The following is a 17561-nucleotide window of genomic DNA, read 5'->3' as shown; positions in this document are numbered from 1 at the left end:
CAAATGACAAGACTTGTACTTGAATCTATTTCTCCATCTTTGTGTAATATTATAATATATATGGGCTGTGTTTCGTGTATTCTTACCCTGGCGTGACATTTTGATAACCATGTAAATCTCTCTAGGACAAGGTGACTTTTATTTATTCGCTTGTATTTACACCCCCCCCACCACCTAATTAGCTAATTAGCTACTCACGTGGCTATCATAAAGAACTTCAAATGCCATGATGATCTGGACGAGACTGACGAATCGACTCAAAGGTTAAAAAAAAAAATCTCTGGATTAACTACCTAATGTTAGCTAAATGTAGTAATGAATAAATAGGCTACATTTCTTTAAATTGTCAATTCTGTGAGCTGTTTTAAATTGACACAATACCTGTTAGCAAAAGCATCATCTAGGGATGACGGGCAGGGATTTGTAGATTTGCAAGATGTCTACTTTGATGCTAACTAGCATCTTTAAATCTGACAATAAATAGAGCTGAATATAGTGTTCAAAGACATCTTGTCATGGTAGTCTAAACATCACGCCAGGGTAAGCCTACAGGAAACACAGCCCTTTGTTTAAGCGTTTCTAAGATCCCCTATGGGAAAAATGTATGGCGCAAAAACGATTGGAACCATTTCTTCTTCTTTTTTTTGGTATAATGGTGTTCGCAATATGTGCATTATGCTACCTACTGTACAGGTGGATTGGAACCATTTCCCTGATTGACCGCAAGGTGTTCTGGGTATAGTGATGCCTCCACTGTGGGGCTCTATTTCGTATTTGTTTTTACTGTTTAATCAAAACCATTTAACTTTTTAGACAATGATGGCATATTCGTTTATGATCCACGAATTAGCCATGATAATCCAAAAACATAACAAATGACTGTCACTAGATCAAACACCCCCTGTAGCGTCATAACGCGGCAGCGAGCGTCTTCCAAAATGGCGTCCAGATATTATCAAGAGATGCAAGAGAGTTTCAGAAATAACAACAAAAGCAGGGAATTCCCTGCGCATAGCGCTAAAGTTCATTCAGTAGCATGGAGTTGCGACGGCAGGAGGTTGGCATCTGGATCTTTTGATAAAACAGCAAGCGTATTTGTCTTGGAAAAAGACCGTTTGGTAAGTTGCTAGCTAGCTAGCTTGGTAGTATGCTATCGACGCTAGTGAACATGGAATGAATGAACCACGCGTGTTAGTGCAAGGCTAACAACACACCTCCCCAGTGGTATCTTGTAACATTCAGCCTCCCAAAATCTAGCAGATATCGATTAATTTGCTAACTTTACGATCAGACCACGAATGGAAGAACATGCTAACTAGATGCTATGTTTTGCTAGCCTAGTTAACTTAGTAGTTAGTTACTTTTAGTGGTAGCTACCTCCCCCGTAGCCATCTTGTTGATTGCTAGCTGTTTTTGCCTATATCAACCCCGTACAGGTGAAAGAGAACAACTACAGAGGCCATGGAGACAGTGTTGATCAGCTGTGTTGGCATCCTACCAACCCAGACGTGTTTGTCACTGCATCAGGGGACAAGACCATACGCATCTGGGACGTCAGAACAACAAAGTGCACGGCTACTGTCAACACTAAAGGTACCCTCCAGTTTCAGTCCTTGTTTTGGACAGTGATGCAAATGATTCATCTGCTGTGTCTTTAGCCAAACACAACCCTTCAGTCTTGTACTTTAGTTTCTGCCATCTGTAACATGTGGTTCTTTCTGATCTGAGCTGACAACAGTGCTTGCTCTGTTTTGTTTGTTTGCAGGGGAAAACATCAACATCTGCTGGAGTCCCGACGGCCAAACGATAGCCGTTGGGAACAAGGATGATGTGGTTACCTTCATCGACGTCAAATCACACCGGTCACGGGCTGAGGAGCAGTTTAAGTTTGAAGTCAACGAGATCTCGTGGAATAATGACAACGACATGTTCTTTCTCACCAATGGAAACGGGTGCATCAACATCTTGAGGTAAGACCTTGGTCCCTTCCAAAATGGCATCCGAGGTTATTCCCTATTTAGTGCACTACTTTTGGCTAGGACTCATATGGTGCTGGTGTAAACCAGTGCACTATTTAGTGAATAGGGAGCCATTTCCCCACACACCCTGTTACTCTAGTATTCACAATCCTGTTTCAAACTAGAATGTGTTGCTTATGTCCTGTGATGTAACTTATGCCTATTGCTGTTGCACATGTACATGGATATGACTTAAAGTAATAGATAGATTCATAAGTTACGGGCTCCCTGACTTTGACATGTTGTTTTCAGTTACCCCGAGCTGAAGCCCATCCAGTCGATCAACGCCCACCCCTCCAACTGCATCTGCATCAAGTTTGACCCCACAGGGAAGTACTTTGCCACAGGAAGTGCAGATGCCCTGGTCAGTCTGTGGACCGTTGAAGAACTGGTCTGTGTTCGCTGTTTTTCCAGGTGAGTGAGTCTACATTGAAAACAAGTAAATATGGACAGATATCTATCTACAACAAATGGTGCAATTGCAAAACTGTCCTCAGCTAACCCAAGTAGCCCGTGTGAGCATCCAAAACATGATCGGTATTTGTATCACTTGACATGGATGCTTTTGCAATGTATCCCTATGTTGAGTCTGATTGTCTTATGAATGTGTTTCAGGTTGGACTGGCCAGTGAGAACATTGAGTTTCAGCCATGATGGGAAGATGCTGGCTTCAGCCTCAGAGGACCACTTCATAGACATAGCAGAGGTTGAAACAGGTTAGTTGGAAGGAAGTCAATGCAACTTTCTGTGGATACATAAAGAAACCAAAATAGAATTGGATGTGCTGATGATAATCTCCTCACTCCCCTCTCTGCTCCCTGTGGAATGTACGATCCACACAACAAGCCCACACTATGCCACATAGTCCATGGCAAGAATCAAGTCCTCTCTTTATTTTGATTTCATCCTTCCTCAGTATCCTCTTCTTTGTTTTGTGTTTATGCAGGAGAGAAGCTGTGGGAGGTCCAGTGTGAGTCTCCTACGTTCACAGTAGCCTGGCATCCTAAGAGACCGCTGCTGGCCTACGCATGTGATGACAAGGAAGGGAAGTACGACAACAATAGAGAGGCAGGCACTGTCAAACTGTTTGGATTACCTAATGATTCCTGAGTGGGAGTCGAGGCATGCGCTGTCAAACTGTTTGGATTACCTAATGATTCCTGAGTGGGGTAGCGATGCAGGCGCTGTTAAACTGGTTGGATTACCTAATGATTCCTGAGTGGGAGTCGAGGCAGGCGCTGTCAAACTGTTTGGATTACCTAATGATTCCTGAGTGGGAGTCGAGGCAGGCACTGTCAAACTGTTTGGATTACCTAATGATTCCTGAGTGGGAGTCGATGCAGGCGCTGTCAAACTGTTTGGATTACCTAATGATTCCTGAGTGGGAGTCGAGGCATGCGCTGTCAAACTGTTTGGATTACCTAATGATTCCTGAGTGGGGTAGCGATGCAGGCGCTGTTAAACTGGTTGGATTACCTAATGATTCCTGAGTGGGATCAAACACACACGTCTCTTGATTCACTCTTTAAACTGAGTTTATGCGGATGATTGGCCCTACTTTGTGGAGGCATGTTACCTATCCCTGTGCTGCAAGACTTCTTCATATGTTCAATACAACATCCTTGACTTTTGGTCCTTTTTAAATACAGCCAGAAGGGATGTCTGTTTAAATAGCTACGTCATGTAAACTGATATTTCTCCAGAAGTCAAATCCTCAATGTTCTTCTACTGTTTTTTTTTTATTTCTAGAAAGAGTGCCATTTTAGATGTAAAATTAACAGAGAATTGCAGTGGTTCTGATAAGGGAAGAGGGCCTAGGGTTGCCCTGAAGGGAAGAGGGCCTAGGGTTGCCCTGAAGGGAAGAGGGCCTAGGGTTGCCCTGAAGGGAAGAGGGCCTAGGGTTGCCCTGAAGGGAAGAGATAAAACATAATTTCCTCTCTGTGGTGAGGGGGAAAACACTAGTGTTCTCTTGGAAACCACCAGATGGCAGTGAATCCCAACTGTGAAATAGTTGTTTGTTTCTGTAGAGTTTTCTACATGACTGTTTCTCCATACAGTTTGCAATTACACACAGTGCTGTATCACATTTTGTTGAGACTATATATATATATATATATTAAAACAACAGTCTTGTATACTTGTCTTGGTTGAACATATCAAGGTATAAAACTAATATGGTGCATTGTATGTTTGCTGTCTAGATTTGGTGGGTTATTTCACTAAGAGGGGACTGTATCTCGGCCAGGAAATGGTGATTCATTGCAGGCTATGGCATGAAGACGTTGTGTAACTAAATGCATTTATGTAATGTACACAGAGAGGGTGGGTGTGAGGTCTTGGACTTGATATGGTAGCCTACCCTCTGTATCACAGCTCCCACACACCGACCAGCACAAGACCATGTTATCTTAACTGGGTGAATATGACGCCCTGACAACTAAGTAGAGTATTCAGTCCGGTCCAAAGACGAGCCAAAAATACTTTCAAAGAAACCATACAAGTTCTGGGTTATATTGCATTTTCCTGTCCAATGATGTAAAAAAAAATATATATTTTATACTAATACAATGGCTCAGAGAAATATATTTTGTTTAACAAGTAATACTTTTTTTCCCCCTCAGATGTTTTGAATACCTCACCTTTTGAGTATAATGGCACTGAGCCTTTTTTTTCTGACATGTATCAGATTGATATCCTTCATCTGCGCTTAGGGATGGCCCTCATCAAGTTCCAGAGAATGAGATGGCTATTGCAAAATGTTCATTTTATTTTGTGGTCGATTTAACATTTCTTTGTATTCTGATGTGTGCTTGGGGTTATTGTCTTGCTGGAAGATCCACTATTCATATAAGTTCAAGCTAAGCAGTTATCACGATGGGTGATTTGTTGTATGAGACAACAGCGGTAACAGGTTTGAATAAATGTGGGTTTTTGATACTTATGTAGGTGTCATAACCTGCCATGAAATACCACTGTCACAACAGGTGTACTGTAAATAGGTAGGTCATGGGTGTTATGACCATACTATGACAGGTTATGTCAGCTGTTATGACGCTGGATGTCAAGTAAAGTGTTACCACAACAGCTTATGTAGCTTGCCTCTGGCCTGCTGCCATAGCTGAGGAGGGAGAACACACCGCTTGTTTAGATGGAAGCACAGCCTGTTCTTTCATACTGTTCTAACAACATGCTGATGTTTCCAGTATGGAACAGTTCCTCGTGTCTGATGTTTCCAGTATGGAACAGTTCCTCGTGTCTGATGTTTCCAGAATGGAACAGTTCCTCATGTCTGATGTTTCCAGAATGGAACAGTTCCTCGTGTCTGTTGTTTCCAGAATGGTACAGTTCCTCGTGTCTGATGTTTCCAGAATGGAACAGTTCCTCGTGTCTGATGTTTCCAGAATGGAACAGTTCCTCGTGTCTGATGTTTCCAGAATGGAACAGTTCCTCGTGTCTGATGTTCCCAGAATGGAACAGTTCCTCGTGTCTGATGTTCCCAGAATGGTACAGTTCCTCGTGTCTGATGTTTCCAGAAGGGTACAGTTCCTCGTGTCTGATGTTTCCAGAACGGAACAGTTCCTCGTGTCTGATGTTTCCAGAATGGAACAGTTCCTCGTGTCTGATGTTTCCAGAACGGAACAGTTCCTCGTGTCTGATGTTTCCAGAATGGAACAGTTCCTCATGTCTGATGTTTCCAGAATGGAACAGTTCCTCGTGTCTGATGTTTCCAGAATGGAACAGTTCCTCGTGTCTGATGTTTCCAGAATGGAACAGTTCCTCATGTCTGATGTTTCCAGAATGGAACAGTTCCTCGTGTCTGATAACAAAGGAGAAGGTGAGCGATGGAGGGTTGGAAAGAAGAAAAAAAAAACGAGTGTCTTGACATAGGGTCTGTGTGAGGCCAGTTACGCTTCCTCTAGGGAATCACCATCTGTGACTAGAGATTAGACATGGTGTCAATTCCTCGTTCATCTTCCTCAGCCAAGACAGACACTGCCCAGCGAGAGCCGTCTCAGTGCCCAGATCAGGAGGCTTCGGACTTGGCTGGTGACAGCTGTCCTCTCCCCTCTTTGGTGCTTCTGAGCAGCGGGCTCCAGGATGTTTTCATTTTGCAGCTTCCTATTCCTAGCAGGGATGGAACAGCCACTCCCTAATGTCATTTAGTTTGGGGTATCCTATATCTGTCACGTTGGTCAAAACAACAAAGGATCTAAAATCTGCATTTCAAAACAATGTTAGCAACTCTCAATCTCTTCATTCAAAGACTCAATCATGGACACTCTTACTGACAGTTGTGGCTGATTTGTGTGATGTATTGTTGTCTCTAACTTCTTTCCCTTTGTGTTATTGTCCATGCCCAATAATGTTTGTACCATGTTTTGTGCTGCTACCATGTTGTTGTTATGTTGTGTTGCTACCATGCTGTGTTGTCATGTGTTGCTGCTATGTTGTTGTCTTAGGTGTCTCTTTATGTGGTGTTGTGTTGTCTCTCTTTATGTGGTGTTGTCTTGTCTCTCTTTTCGTGATGTGTGTTCTGTCCTATATTTATATTGTATTTTTAATCCCAGGCGTCTGTCCCAGCAGGAGGCCTTTTGGTAGGCCGTCATTGTAAATAAGAATTTGTTCTTAACTGACTTGCCTAGTTAAATAAAGGTTAAATGAAATAAAACTCTCTCTCCTTCCTGTCATGACAAATGCTAATGTTTCCTATTGTACTTCCATTGTAAGATGTTTTTCCATTGTCAGCCATCATCAATCGAATGTTAATAAATTACTATTGTTGTTTTAATGGGCTGGATTTTTAAAAGGGAAAATGTGCTAGAGTTTGGGAAAAAAACACTCCAAACCAATTTGAGGTGAAAGCCCCCTTAGAGGACAACAGGGTTGATGTCTTTCAATTCCTCCTCTAAGGTAAATCATAGTGCCACAATGAATCATTGTTGTTGTTACGAATCCCTTTTGGCCCGACAGTCTAGGGGGGGATGGTAGTGAGACCCGTAACATAACTCATGTAAATTATAATTGTGACAAAGTGTGAACAAAATAACCACGACAACCGAAATAATACCGTCAAACTCAAGGTTTATTTGATAAACACACGGTAATGGGGGGGGGGAGCAGGAAAAGGGGCTGAGCTGGACCCAAGGAAAGAAACAAATATGCAAAAACACCCCTAAGCTAGACTAGCCTACTTTAACAACAGCTAACTAACTAACCAAAAATACAGTGGGTGGTCCACCCAGTTCTAACTAGTGTTTTTAACAAAGTTTACCTACGGGTAGTATATGCCCATGGGCGACCTGTCTTGGTTTCCCCTTTTCCCACCAGCAAACACCATAAGAAAAAACAATACTCACAGGAGATGACAAAGTGATTTGGAGGTGCTCAAACAAAAGAGAGGTTAAGACACAACGAGAGAGTGAAACACTGGGATCTACATACATGGCATTTACAAAGAGATTGAGCTACTGAAATCTATGAAGAACAGAGATCTACCAACATGGCATTTACAAAGAGATTGAGCTCCTGAAATCTATGAAGAACAGAGATCTACCATCATGGCATTTACAAAGAGATTGAGCTCAAGAGCAAACAAATGATGGGGTTTTTAAACCATGGGGAAGGAACTGTGATAGGGTAGGAAACAGAAGGAGGTGTGTCTTCTGATTGATGGGTTGATTGTTGACTGATTGGGGAGTGATGATTTTCACCTGTGAGGGGAGACGGAGAGAAAAGAAACACACACAGGATACACACACACACACAGGATAATGGTATCCGTAAGATTCCAAGAACACAGGATGAGATGTTACTATCCTTTGTGCAAGCACTTCCAAGAGTTAATGAACAGTGAGCCTGGTGAAATTTGGGGAGCGCATCATCAGTAGTGTACCTTTGGTTCCTAGGGTGTTTCGGCCTTTCACACTATACACCCTCCCCAAAGGCGGCCAGCGACAGGGTGATCAATCCTACGCTTGCGTCCCATTCCCAATTAGTCATAGGAGTTGCCTTGTTGATGATAGCCAACATCCCATGGGACTATGCATGGCAGGGGCATCCTCCTCCCTGAGTCAAGCATTGTTGACCGCATACCTCCTGGCCCTCTCACTTCGGGGCCCAGCTGGGGTCTTTCCTCTTCATCCAGAGCCACTGACTGCTGCCTTCTGCCGCCTCCGATACAGCTTTGATTGCCGAACGCTGGCTCTGGCCCTTAATTCCAAGGTCTCTAAGCAGTCTGGTTGTAGATGTTGCCACAAAACCTCTGCAGCCCACCTCCACTGGTCGGACTTCTGTGTTCCAGCCATGATGCCGTGCTTCGGCAGCTAGATCGGCATAGCGCAGATGCTTTCGCTCATAAGCCTCATCTACTGAGTCTTCCCAGGGTACTGTGAGCTCAATGATGAAGACCTTCTTGAGTGAACGGGACCAGAGCACCATGTCAGGTCTTAGGGTGGTGGTTGCGATCTCCGGAGGAAACACAAGTTGCCGGCCAATGTCAGCTAGCATTTTCCAGTCGCGGGCCAAGCGCAGCTGGTCTCGCTCTAATGGTGTCGAGCCGCGCTTCGGTGGTTTAGCCCCTTCGTGGACAAAGTTTGTCCGTAAGAGGTGTGATGCTGCTGGGGGTGGTAGGGAGTTGGTGGCAGCTCGCTTGTCCTCCAGGGCGGACGCAAGGTTTTTAAGGACTTGGTTGTGACGCCAAGTGTAGCGTCCTTGAGTGAGGCTTGTTTTACACCCTGTGAGAATGTGCCTGAGGTTGGCTGGCATGGAACAGAGGGCACAGTCCGGATCTTCACCATACCATTGGTGAAGATTAACTGGTGTTGGAAGGACGTCATATGTTGCTCTGATGGAGAAGCTCAACCGCCTCGCTTCCATGGCCCACAGATCCTTCCAGCTTATCTTCCTCTTCTCCACACTGTCCCATCGAGTCCACTGTCCCTGTTTGGAAAGAGAGACTGCCTTGGCCCACCTTGCAGCCTCCTCCTGATGGCGTACTTCCTGCACTACCATCTTCCGCCGCTCTGGTGCAGTGGCCTTACTCCAAGCAGCACGGCTAGTTAGCCCAAGGCCTCCTCTCCCTTGCTGAACATGACCCACAATGTCAGCATGTCTGAGGGCTGCTGTTGCCTCCTGGACTGCTTTTCCTGGCCTCCATTTGCGCCCAGTTGCCAAGGTCGGCGCGTTGTTGCTCACCACTGGGTCTCGAGATTCATTCAGTGTCATCTGGAGCCTGGTTTTTGAGCACTTGAATTCCTCTGTTAGACTGGTGAGGGGCAGCTTGAGGACACCATCTCCATAGAGGCCTATGGTGGTAAGGCATCGTGGAACTCCGAGCCACTTCTTTAAGTAGCCTGTGACTACTCTTTCCATCTTCTCCACTGTTGAGATTGGAACCTCATACACTGCTAAGGGCCACAACACCCGGGGTAGGAGACCAAACTGCAGACACCAGGCCTTTAACTTTCCAGGTAGCTGGGTGTTGTCGATGGACTGTAGGCTACTACTGATGTCTTTGCGCAGCTGTTGCACTTGGTCTTTGTCCTTCAGGCTTGCATCATACCACCTTCCAAGGCTTTTTACCGGCTGCTCAGACACTGTTGGGATTTGGTCATCTCCGATGAAGAATTTCAGGTCAGAGAGTACTCCCTTCACAATCGAGATGCTGCGTGACTTGGATGGTTTAATCTTCATACGGGCCCAGCTGATGTTCTCCTCGAGTTTTCTGAGCAGTCTCCTGGTGCATGGGACAGTGGTGGTCAATGTTGTAATGTCGTCCATGTAGGCTCTGAGTGGAGGGAGGCGGAAACCAGAGTCGACTCGCTGTCCACCAGCAACCCATTTTGAGGATCTGATGATAACCTCCATTGCCATTATGAATGCCAACGGAGAAATGGTACATCCCGCCATTATACCTACATTCAGGCACTGCCATGAGGTGGTGAACTCTGAGGTGGTAAAGCAGAACTGCAGATCCTGGAAGTACGACTTCACCAGGGTTGTGATGGTGTCCGGTATGTGGAAAAATCTGAAGGCAGACCACAGGAGTTCATGGGGCACAGAGCCAAATGCATTGGCGAGGTCAAGAAAGACTACATGGAGGTCCCTTTTTTCCACCTTGGCCATTTGGATCTGGTGCCAGATCATGCTGGAATGTTCCAAGCAGCCAGAGAACCCTGATATTCCTGCCTTCTGTACAGATGTATCGACGTACGCATTCCTTTGCAGGTACTCGGCCATCCTCTGGGCAATGACCCTAAGGAAGATTTTACCCTCGACATTCAGTAAGGAGATTGGGCGGAATTGGCTGATGTTCACTGCATCCTTCTCCTTAGGGATCAGGACCCCACCTGCCCTACGCCACACTTTGGGTATTATCTTATTTTTCCAAGCTGTTCTCATAAGCCTCCAGAGGAACCTCAGGACGTCTGGTGCGTTCTTATACACTTTGTACGGGACTCCATTTGGCCCCGGGGCTGATGCTGTTCTTGCCCGTCGAACTGTGTTTTCCACCTCTTTCCATGTCGGAGGACTGGTCTCAATATGATGTTCCGGGGGTTCAATGGGTGGGATATCTGATGGAATGGCCAGATGTTCATGTCGCTTTGAGTCAAAGTTTGTTGTTCTCAGGTGCTCCTCTAGGTCTTTCTTTGTTGTTTTTAGAGCTCCACTTTTTTCCTTTGTGAAGAGACTTTTAAGGAACTTGAAGGGATCTTTATAGAATCGAGTTCTAGTTTGTTCTTTCTTCCTTCTGCGTTTCCGTAGGTTCTCTGCTCTGCGGAGGGATGCCAACCGGGTTTTGATATCAGCCTGAAGTGCCTCTATGCCCTCCTTTTCCACTTCCGAGGCCTTCTTCCACTGTTTCTTAAGCTGTCGCCTTTCTTGAACGAGGCGCTTGATTTCTTGTTGCCTCCTGGAAACTGGTGGGGTTGGAACCTTTCTCCCGCCTTTTGCCTCTTCCACTCCAAATCTTTCTGTCCCGTACTCATAGATAATGTCCCCCATCCTCTCCAACTTCTTCTCCACTGTGCCTCGAAGTTTCTCGAGGGTCAAGGTAAGGTCAGTATTCACTGTTTCCCACAACTTCTTGTCACTGGCGCCAGGCCACTTCACATACGGCCTGTGCCCTGGTAGTCTCCTCTCGACTGCAGGTCTGGGAGGCTCGGTGAGTTCCACTCCTGTTGTTGGTTCCACCTCAGTTGTTACTTCGGTGCTTGAGTTTACGTCCTCCATGACAGTGGTGCTGATGCACTGCAAACTATGGTTTGCGTCCAGTTGCTGTGCTTCATTCGACTGATTTGATCGCTTTCGCAGAAAGTAATCAATGCGAGGCCTCTGTCTCTCTTTACCCAAACACCCCTTCTTCCCCTGGTGGATCCTCAACCCATGGTGTGATGTAACTTTCCTCCAACCACAGACACATACCTGCATCTGTTTGTGGCCCGCTGTTGCAGCAGAACTTGTGACAGTTGCTGTGGTGTTCTCTTGTGCTGTGCTCTCATTACTCGTAGTCGTTTCCGGTCCAGTCGTTACCATGTTGTCAGCCGATGAGTCATCTTCCGCCCCCGCTCTCGCAGACTCTAGGGGTATTCTCGTATGTTGACTTTCTGTAGCTAAAAGCGGGTGTTTCCAACATACTGCGAAGCATGGGAAACTACAGAAATGGGAAGCTACCCCATGACTGTCCCAGTGGGGTCTATTCCCTCCTGTCAGCCGTCTCTCCGTGCCGCCACAAAGACTTTCCCCTGTTGTCAGCTGATCTTTCTCAGCAGTCACTGGACAAGTCCAGATATTCAGATTCCAAGAACACAGGATGAGATGTTACTATCCTTTGTGCAAGCACTTCCAAGAGTTAATGAACAGTGAGCCTGGTGAAATTTGGGGAGCGCATCATCAGTAGTGTACCTTAACAGTTGTAGTGAAGGATTCATCTGTTTGAACGATGAGCTCAGATCACAGAACATGACATCTGAATATGTATTATATGCATTGATCTACCATCTGCTACACCGATGTCCTTTTTGAAAAACACAAAAAAACATGTTGAATTAATAAGGTCTGATCAACATTGTATTGGTTTCATTATGTAATTACTGTACACTTTATATTAGAGTATTATAAATACGGTTCTGTATGATAACTAGTAACCAAGCCCACATAACAGTTTGATCAATGACTTCACTAAATTTAAGACCTCTTTATATACAGTGGATGCCGTGATATCAAACTGTTTGTTAAAGATGAGCTTCCAGCGTAAATCAGATATCATTCCCTCAAGGTCTTATCTTATGTCTGATGAACAGGGCCAGAACCAGACTTCTGATGTAAACATCACTAGCAAGGTCAGCAGGAGAGGCTTGCTTACCTACCTCCATGTCATCGTGATGGCCATAGATATGAATGCTGATCCGTCTATTACGAGGCTGTGCTGTCAGTCGTGGTGTGTTGACAGTGAAGGGTGACAGTAATTAGATCCCCCCCCCCATCCATTTGCTGCCGTCCAAATTAGTTACTCTCTGAATCTATGAAGGACCAATTCTCCAGTCTAGATGGATTGGCATTGGGTTTGTTCTCCAGTCCAGATGGATTGGCATTGGGTTTGTTCTCCAGTCCAGATGGATTGGCATTGAGTTTGTTCTCCAGTCTAGATGGATTGGCATTGGGTTGGTTCTCCAGTCCAGATGGATTGGCATTGGGTTTGTTCTCCAGTCTGGATGGATTGGCATTGAGTTGGTTCTCCAGTCCAGATGGATTGGCATTGAGTTTGTTCTCCAGTCCAGATGGATTGGCATTGGGTTTGTTCTCCAGTCTGGATGGATTGGCATTGGGTTGGTTCTCCAGTCCAGATGGATTGGCATTGGGTTTGTTCTCCAGTCCAGATGGATTGGCATTGGGTTTGTTCTCCAGTCTGGATGGATTGGCATTGGGTTGGTTCTCCAGTCCAGATGGATTGGCATTGGGTTTGTTCTCCAGTCTAGATGGATTGGCATTGGGTTGGTTCTCCAGTCTGGATGGATTGGCATTGGGTTTGTTCTCCAGTCTAGATGGATTGGCATTGGGTTTGTTCTCCAGTCCAGATGGATTGGCATTGGGTTTGTTCTCCAGTCCAGATGGATGGATTGCCATTGGGTTTGTTCTCCAGTCTGGATGGATTGGCATTGGGTTGGTTCTCCAGTCTGGATGGATTGGCATTGGGTTTGTTCTCCAGTCCAGATGGATTGGCATTGGGTTTGTTCTCCAGTCCAGATGGATTGGCGTTGGGTTGGTTCTCCAGTCTGGATGGATTGGCATTGGGTTTGTTCTCCAGTCTGGATGGATTGGCATTGGGTTTGTTCTCCAGTCTGGATGGATTGGCATTGGGTTTGTTCTCCAGTCTAGATGGATGGATTGGCATTGGGTTTGTTCTCCAGTCTGGATGGATTGGCATTGGGTTGGTTCTCAAGTCTAGATGGATGGATTGGCATTGGGTTTGTTCTCCAGTCTGGATGGATTGGCATTGGGTTGGTTCTCCAGTCCAGATGGATTGGCATTGGGTTGGTTCTCCAGTCTAGATGGATTGGCATTGGGTTGGTTCTCCAGTCCAGATGGATTGGCATTGTGTTTGTTCTCCAGTCTGGATTGATTGGCATTGGGTTGGTTCTCCAGTCCAGATGGATTGGCATTGGGTTTGTTCTCCAGTCCAGATGGATTGGCATTGGGTTTGTTCTCCAGTCTGGATGGATTGGCATTGGGTTGGTTCTCCAGTCTAGATGGTTTGGCATTGGGTTTGTTCTCCAGTCCAGATGGATTGGCATTGGGTTTGTTCTCCAGTCTGGATGGATTGGCATTGGGTTTGTTCTCCAGTCCAGATGGATTGGCATTGGGTTGGTTCTCCAGTCTAGATGGATTGGCATTGGGTTTGTTCCCCAGTCTGGATGGATTGGCATTGGGTTTGTTCTCCAGTCCAGATGGATTGGCATTGGGTTTGTTCTCCAGTCTGGATGGATTGGCATTGGGTTGGTTCTCCAGTCTAGATGGTTTGGCATTGGGTTTGTTCTCCAGTCCAGATGGATTGGCATTGGGTTTGTTCTCCAGTCTGGATGGATTGGCATTGGGTTTGTTCTCCAGTCCAGATGGATTGGCATTGGGTTGGTTCTCCAGTCTAGATGGATTGGCATTGGGTTTGTTCTCCAGTTCAGATGGATTGGCATTGGGTTGGTTCTCCAGTCTAGATGGATTGGCATTGGGTTTGTTCTCCAGTCTAGATGGATTGGCATTGGGTTTGTTCTCCAGTCTGGATGGATTGGCATTGGGTTTGTTCTCCAGTCCGGATGGATTGGCATTGGGTTTGTTCTCCAGTCCAGATGGATTGGCATTGGGTTTGTTCTCCAGTCCAGATGGATTGGCATTGGGTTTGTTCTCCAGTCCAGATGGATTGGCATTGGGTTTGTTCTCCAGTCTAGATGGATTGGCATTGGGTTGGTTCTCCAGTCCAGATGGATTGGCATTGGTTTGGTTCTTTAATTGATTGAGCACCTTTCATTTCAAGGTATTCTCAGTTGTTATGTTCTCACTTAGGTAGAAGTCAAAATGCCTGATTTCTCTGCATAAAATATTTGAGGAAACAGTAGAAGGGAGAGACAGCTGTCAATCACAGTACATCAATTGTTTGCTCAAACATGACCCTCCCACCATATTTTACTATTCAATGTCAATTCCAGAACTGGAATTCCAATTCTAAATATCTTCAATGCTTTTTAATTAGGAACATTTGGAATTGGATTATTGTTTAATTTCTGAATTGACCTCAACCCTGTAACCCACTATTACCCACTGATCACTGATAGTTAGGGTTATGTAATTCCCCCAAGCTTAGCCTCGGACGCCATGCTCTTCACAAGACGAGATTTGGAAGGATAGCTCCGCGAGGCGACCCTCACCCTGATTCTCCATTCTCCCACTAGCTACTAATCACGATAAAGGTTAGATGTGAGGGAAAAAAACATATTTTCTTCACTGAATTGAAATATAACTCACAGCCCCCAGCCTCCTCAACCCTTCCAAACACAAATGCTCTGCTTTCAAGATTGAAAATGATTGATTCCAGTAATATGATTGGAAGAAAAACAGAATGACGATTATACATTCTAAATAGCTTTTGGGGGTTAGATAGATATTAATTTGGTTTATTTTGTGTATTCATTTGAATGAATTTAATGTACCAGGTGGTCTGTATCAATCAGTACATCAGGTGCTGCTGCTCTCTGTTTATCATATATGCATAGTCACTTTAACTATACATTCATGTACATACTACCTCAATTGGGCCGACCAACCAGTGCTCCCACCCACCACCCGCCAACCCCTCTTTTACGCTGCTGCTACTCTCTCTTTATCATATATGCATAGTCACTTTAACCATATCTACATACTACCTTAATCAGCCTGACTAACCGGTGTCTGTATGTAGCCTCGCTACTTTTATAGCCTCACTACTGTATATAGCCTCGCTACTGTATATAGCCTCGCTACTGTATAGAGCCTCTCTACTGTCTATAGCCTCTCTACTGTATGTAGCCTCTCTACTGTATATAGCCTCTCTACTGTATATAGCCTCTCTACTGTATATAGCGCCTCTACTGTATATAGCCTCTCTACTGTATATAGCCTCTCTACTGTATATAGCCTGTCTTTTTACTGTTGTTTTATTTCTTTACCTACCTACTGTTCACCTAATACCTTTTTTGCACTATTGGTTAGAGCCTCTAAGTAAGCATTTCACTGTAAGGTCTACTACACCTGTTGTATTCAGCATTTCACTGTAAGGTCTACTAAACCTGTTGTATTCAGCATTTCACTGTAAGGTCTACTACACCTGTTGTATTCAGCATTTCACTGTAAGGTCTACTACACCTGTTGTATTCAGCATTTCACTGTAAGGTCTACTACACCTGTTGTATTCAGCATTTCACTGTAAGGTCTACTACACCTGTTGTATTCAGCATTTCACTGTAAGGTCTACTACACCTGTTGTATTCAGCATTTCACTGTAAGGTCTACTACACCTGTTGTATTCAGCATTTCACTGTAAGGTCTACTACACCTGTTGTATTCAGCATTTCACTGTAAGGTCTACTACACCTGTTGTATTCAGCATTTCACTGTAAGGTCTACTACACCTGTTGTATTCAGCATTTCACTGTAAGGTCTACTACACCTGTTGTATTCAGCATTTCACTGTAAGGTCTACTACACCTGTTGTATTCAGCATTTCACTGTAAGGTCTACTAAACCTGTTGTATTCAGCATTTCACGGTAAGGTCTACTACACCTGTTGTATTCAGCATTTCACTGTAAGGTCTACTACACCTGTTGTATTCAGCATTTCACTGTAAGGTCTACTACACCTGTTGTATTCAGCATTTCACTGTAAGGTCTACCTACACCTGTTGTATTCAGCATTTCACTGTAAGGTCTACCTACACCTGTTGTATTCAGCATTTCACTGTAAGGTCTACTACACCTGTTGTATTCAGCATTTCACTGTAAGGTCTACTACACCTGTTGTATTCAGCATTTCACTGTAAGGTCTACTACACCTGTTGTATTCAGCATTTCACTGTAAGGTCTACCTACACCTGTTGTATTCAGCATTTCACTGTAAGGTCTACCTACACCTGTTGTATTCAGCATTTCACTGTAAGGTCTACTACACCTGTTGTATTCAGCATTTCACTGTGAGGTCTACTACACCTGTTGTATTCAGCATTTCACTGTAAGGTCTACTACACCTGTTGTATTCAGCATTTCACTGTAAGGTCTACCTACACCTGTTGTATTCAGCGCACGTGACAAATAAACTTTGATTTGATTTGAGGTAGCAGGCATTCAAGATGGTGTGCCAGAGATGTCTTTTATTGGATGGTGGATGAGAATTCATGTGTTTTGTACAGAAAAAAAACAGATGTTTTTACTGATTTCTTGTTTGTCTTGAAATTTTCAATGGAGATTCTCCATTGAGCGTCATGCATTTTCAGTCCGGGAGTAGTAGGCCTAATCTGGGGTTGGAAAACCGACCCTATGCTTCTTTTACAGTACTATTACAGACATGTCAACTTTTCTGTATGTCTTTCCATCAGTCCATTTCACCAGTGAAAATAAAATGTGCTGCCTGCACTATAGTGGGCTATGGATTTTTTCAGGGGGTCAAGGGTTATGTCTGGAGGAGGTAGTGACAGTACAGCCAACCTCTCTATACTGTAATCCACTATGGCTGTTTTCCTGCAAGACAATAGGCCTGTAGGATTTCTTAGTTAGTTTGATGAAATATGAAGGCCCAAACAAATTACTATGCGAATGCCTTGTATGTATGCTTTTACTATGAGAAATGAATTCATGAAGCCACTTTCAACTGTCCATCATTCAAAGCTGTACAACAAGGAAGATTTTTTTTTTTAACGCAATACAGACAGACACTAATCCATGTATAGGTTTCTAATTCTAGATTAGCTAGATGTTAAACTTCACAGTTTATATTCCCTCACATTACAGGGATTTTATATTTTA

General features: G+C 44.5%; 2 protein-coding genes across 2 annotated transcripts; one reads left to right on the top strand and one right to left on the bottom strand.

Annotated features, from left to right (window-relative positions):
• The first annotated feature begins 935 nt into the window (after window positions 1-935).
• Window positions 936-3290, top strand: LOC139366560 (THO complex subunit 3). The gene is made up of 6 exons (XM_071104198.1): window positions 936-1118; window positions 1437-1593; window positions 1766-1970; window positions 2271-2432; window positions 2634-2734; window positions 2965-3290. Exons 1-6 carry the CDS (start codon window positions 939-941, stop codon window positions 3126-3128), a joined length of 969 nt encoding a protein of 322 aa, XP_070960299.1. The 5' UTR covers window positions 936-938; the 3' UTR covers window positions 3129-3290.
• A 10170-nt stretch (window positions 3291-13460) lies between these two features.
• Window positions 13461-14676, bottom strand: LOC139365884 (uncharacterized protein DDB_G0287625-like). Its single transcript, XM_071102940.1, has 2 exons — window positions 14656-14676; window positions 13461-14531 (listed from the first exon to the last, which is right to left on the bottom strand). The coding sequence occupies exons 1-2, from the start codon at window positions 14674-14676 to the stop codon at window positions 13461-13463; spliced, it is 1092 nt and encodes a 363-aa protein (XP_070959041.1).
• Between the last annotated feature and the right edge of the window lie 2885 nt (window positions 14677-17561).

This window comes from Oncorhynchus clarkii, chromosome 14 (genome assembly GCF_045791955.1).
Source record: "Oncorhynchus clarkii lewisi isolate Uvic-CL-2024 chromosome 14, UVic_Ocla_1.0, whole genome shotgun sequence".
NCBI lineage: Eukaryota > Metazoa > Chordata > Actinopteri > Salmoniformes > Salmonidae > Oncorhynchus > Oncorhynchus clarkii.
This window is presented reverse-complemented; position numbering and strand designations above follow the sequence as displayed.

Excerpts from the sequence above, each read along its gene's own strand:
- LOC139366560 (XM_071104198.1), top strand. The coding sequence starts at position 939 with ATGGCGTCCAGATATTATCAAGAGATGCAAGAGAGTTTCAGAAATAAC. Across the intron at positions 1,594-1,765 it reads GGCTACTGTCAACACTAAAG|GGGAAAACATCAACATCTGC; the intron begins GTACCCTCCAGT and ends GTTTGTTTGCAG. Across the intron at positions 1,971-2,270 it reads GGGTGCATCAACATCTTGAG|TTACCCCGAGCTGAAGCCCA; the intron begins GTAAGACCTTGG and ends TGTTGTTTTCAG.
- LOC139365884 (XM_071102940.1), bottom strand. The coding sequence starts at position 14,676 with ATGTTTGAGCAAACAATTGAT. Across the intron at positions 14,532-14,655 it reads TGTTTGAGCAAACAATTGAT|GTGCTCAATCAATTAAAGAA; the intron begins GTACTGTGATTG and ends TTGAAATGAAAG.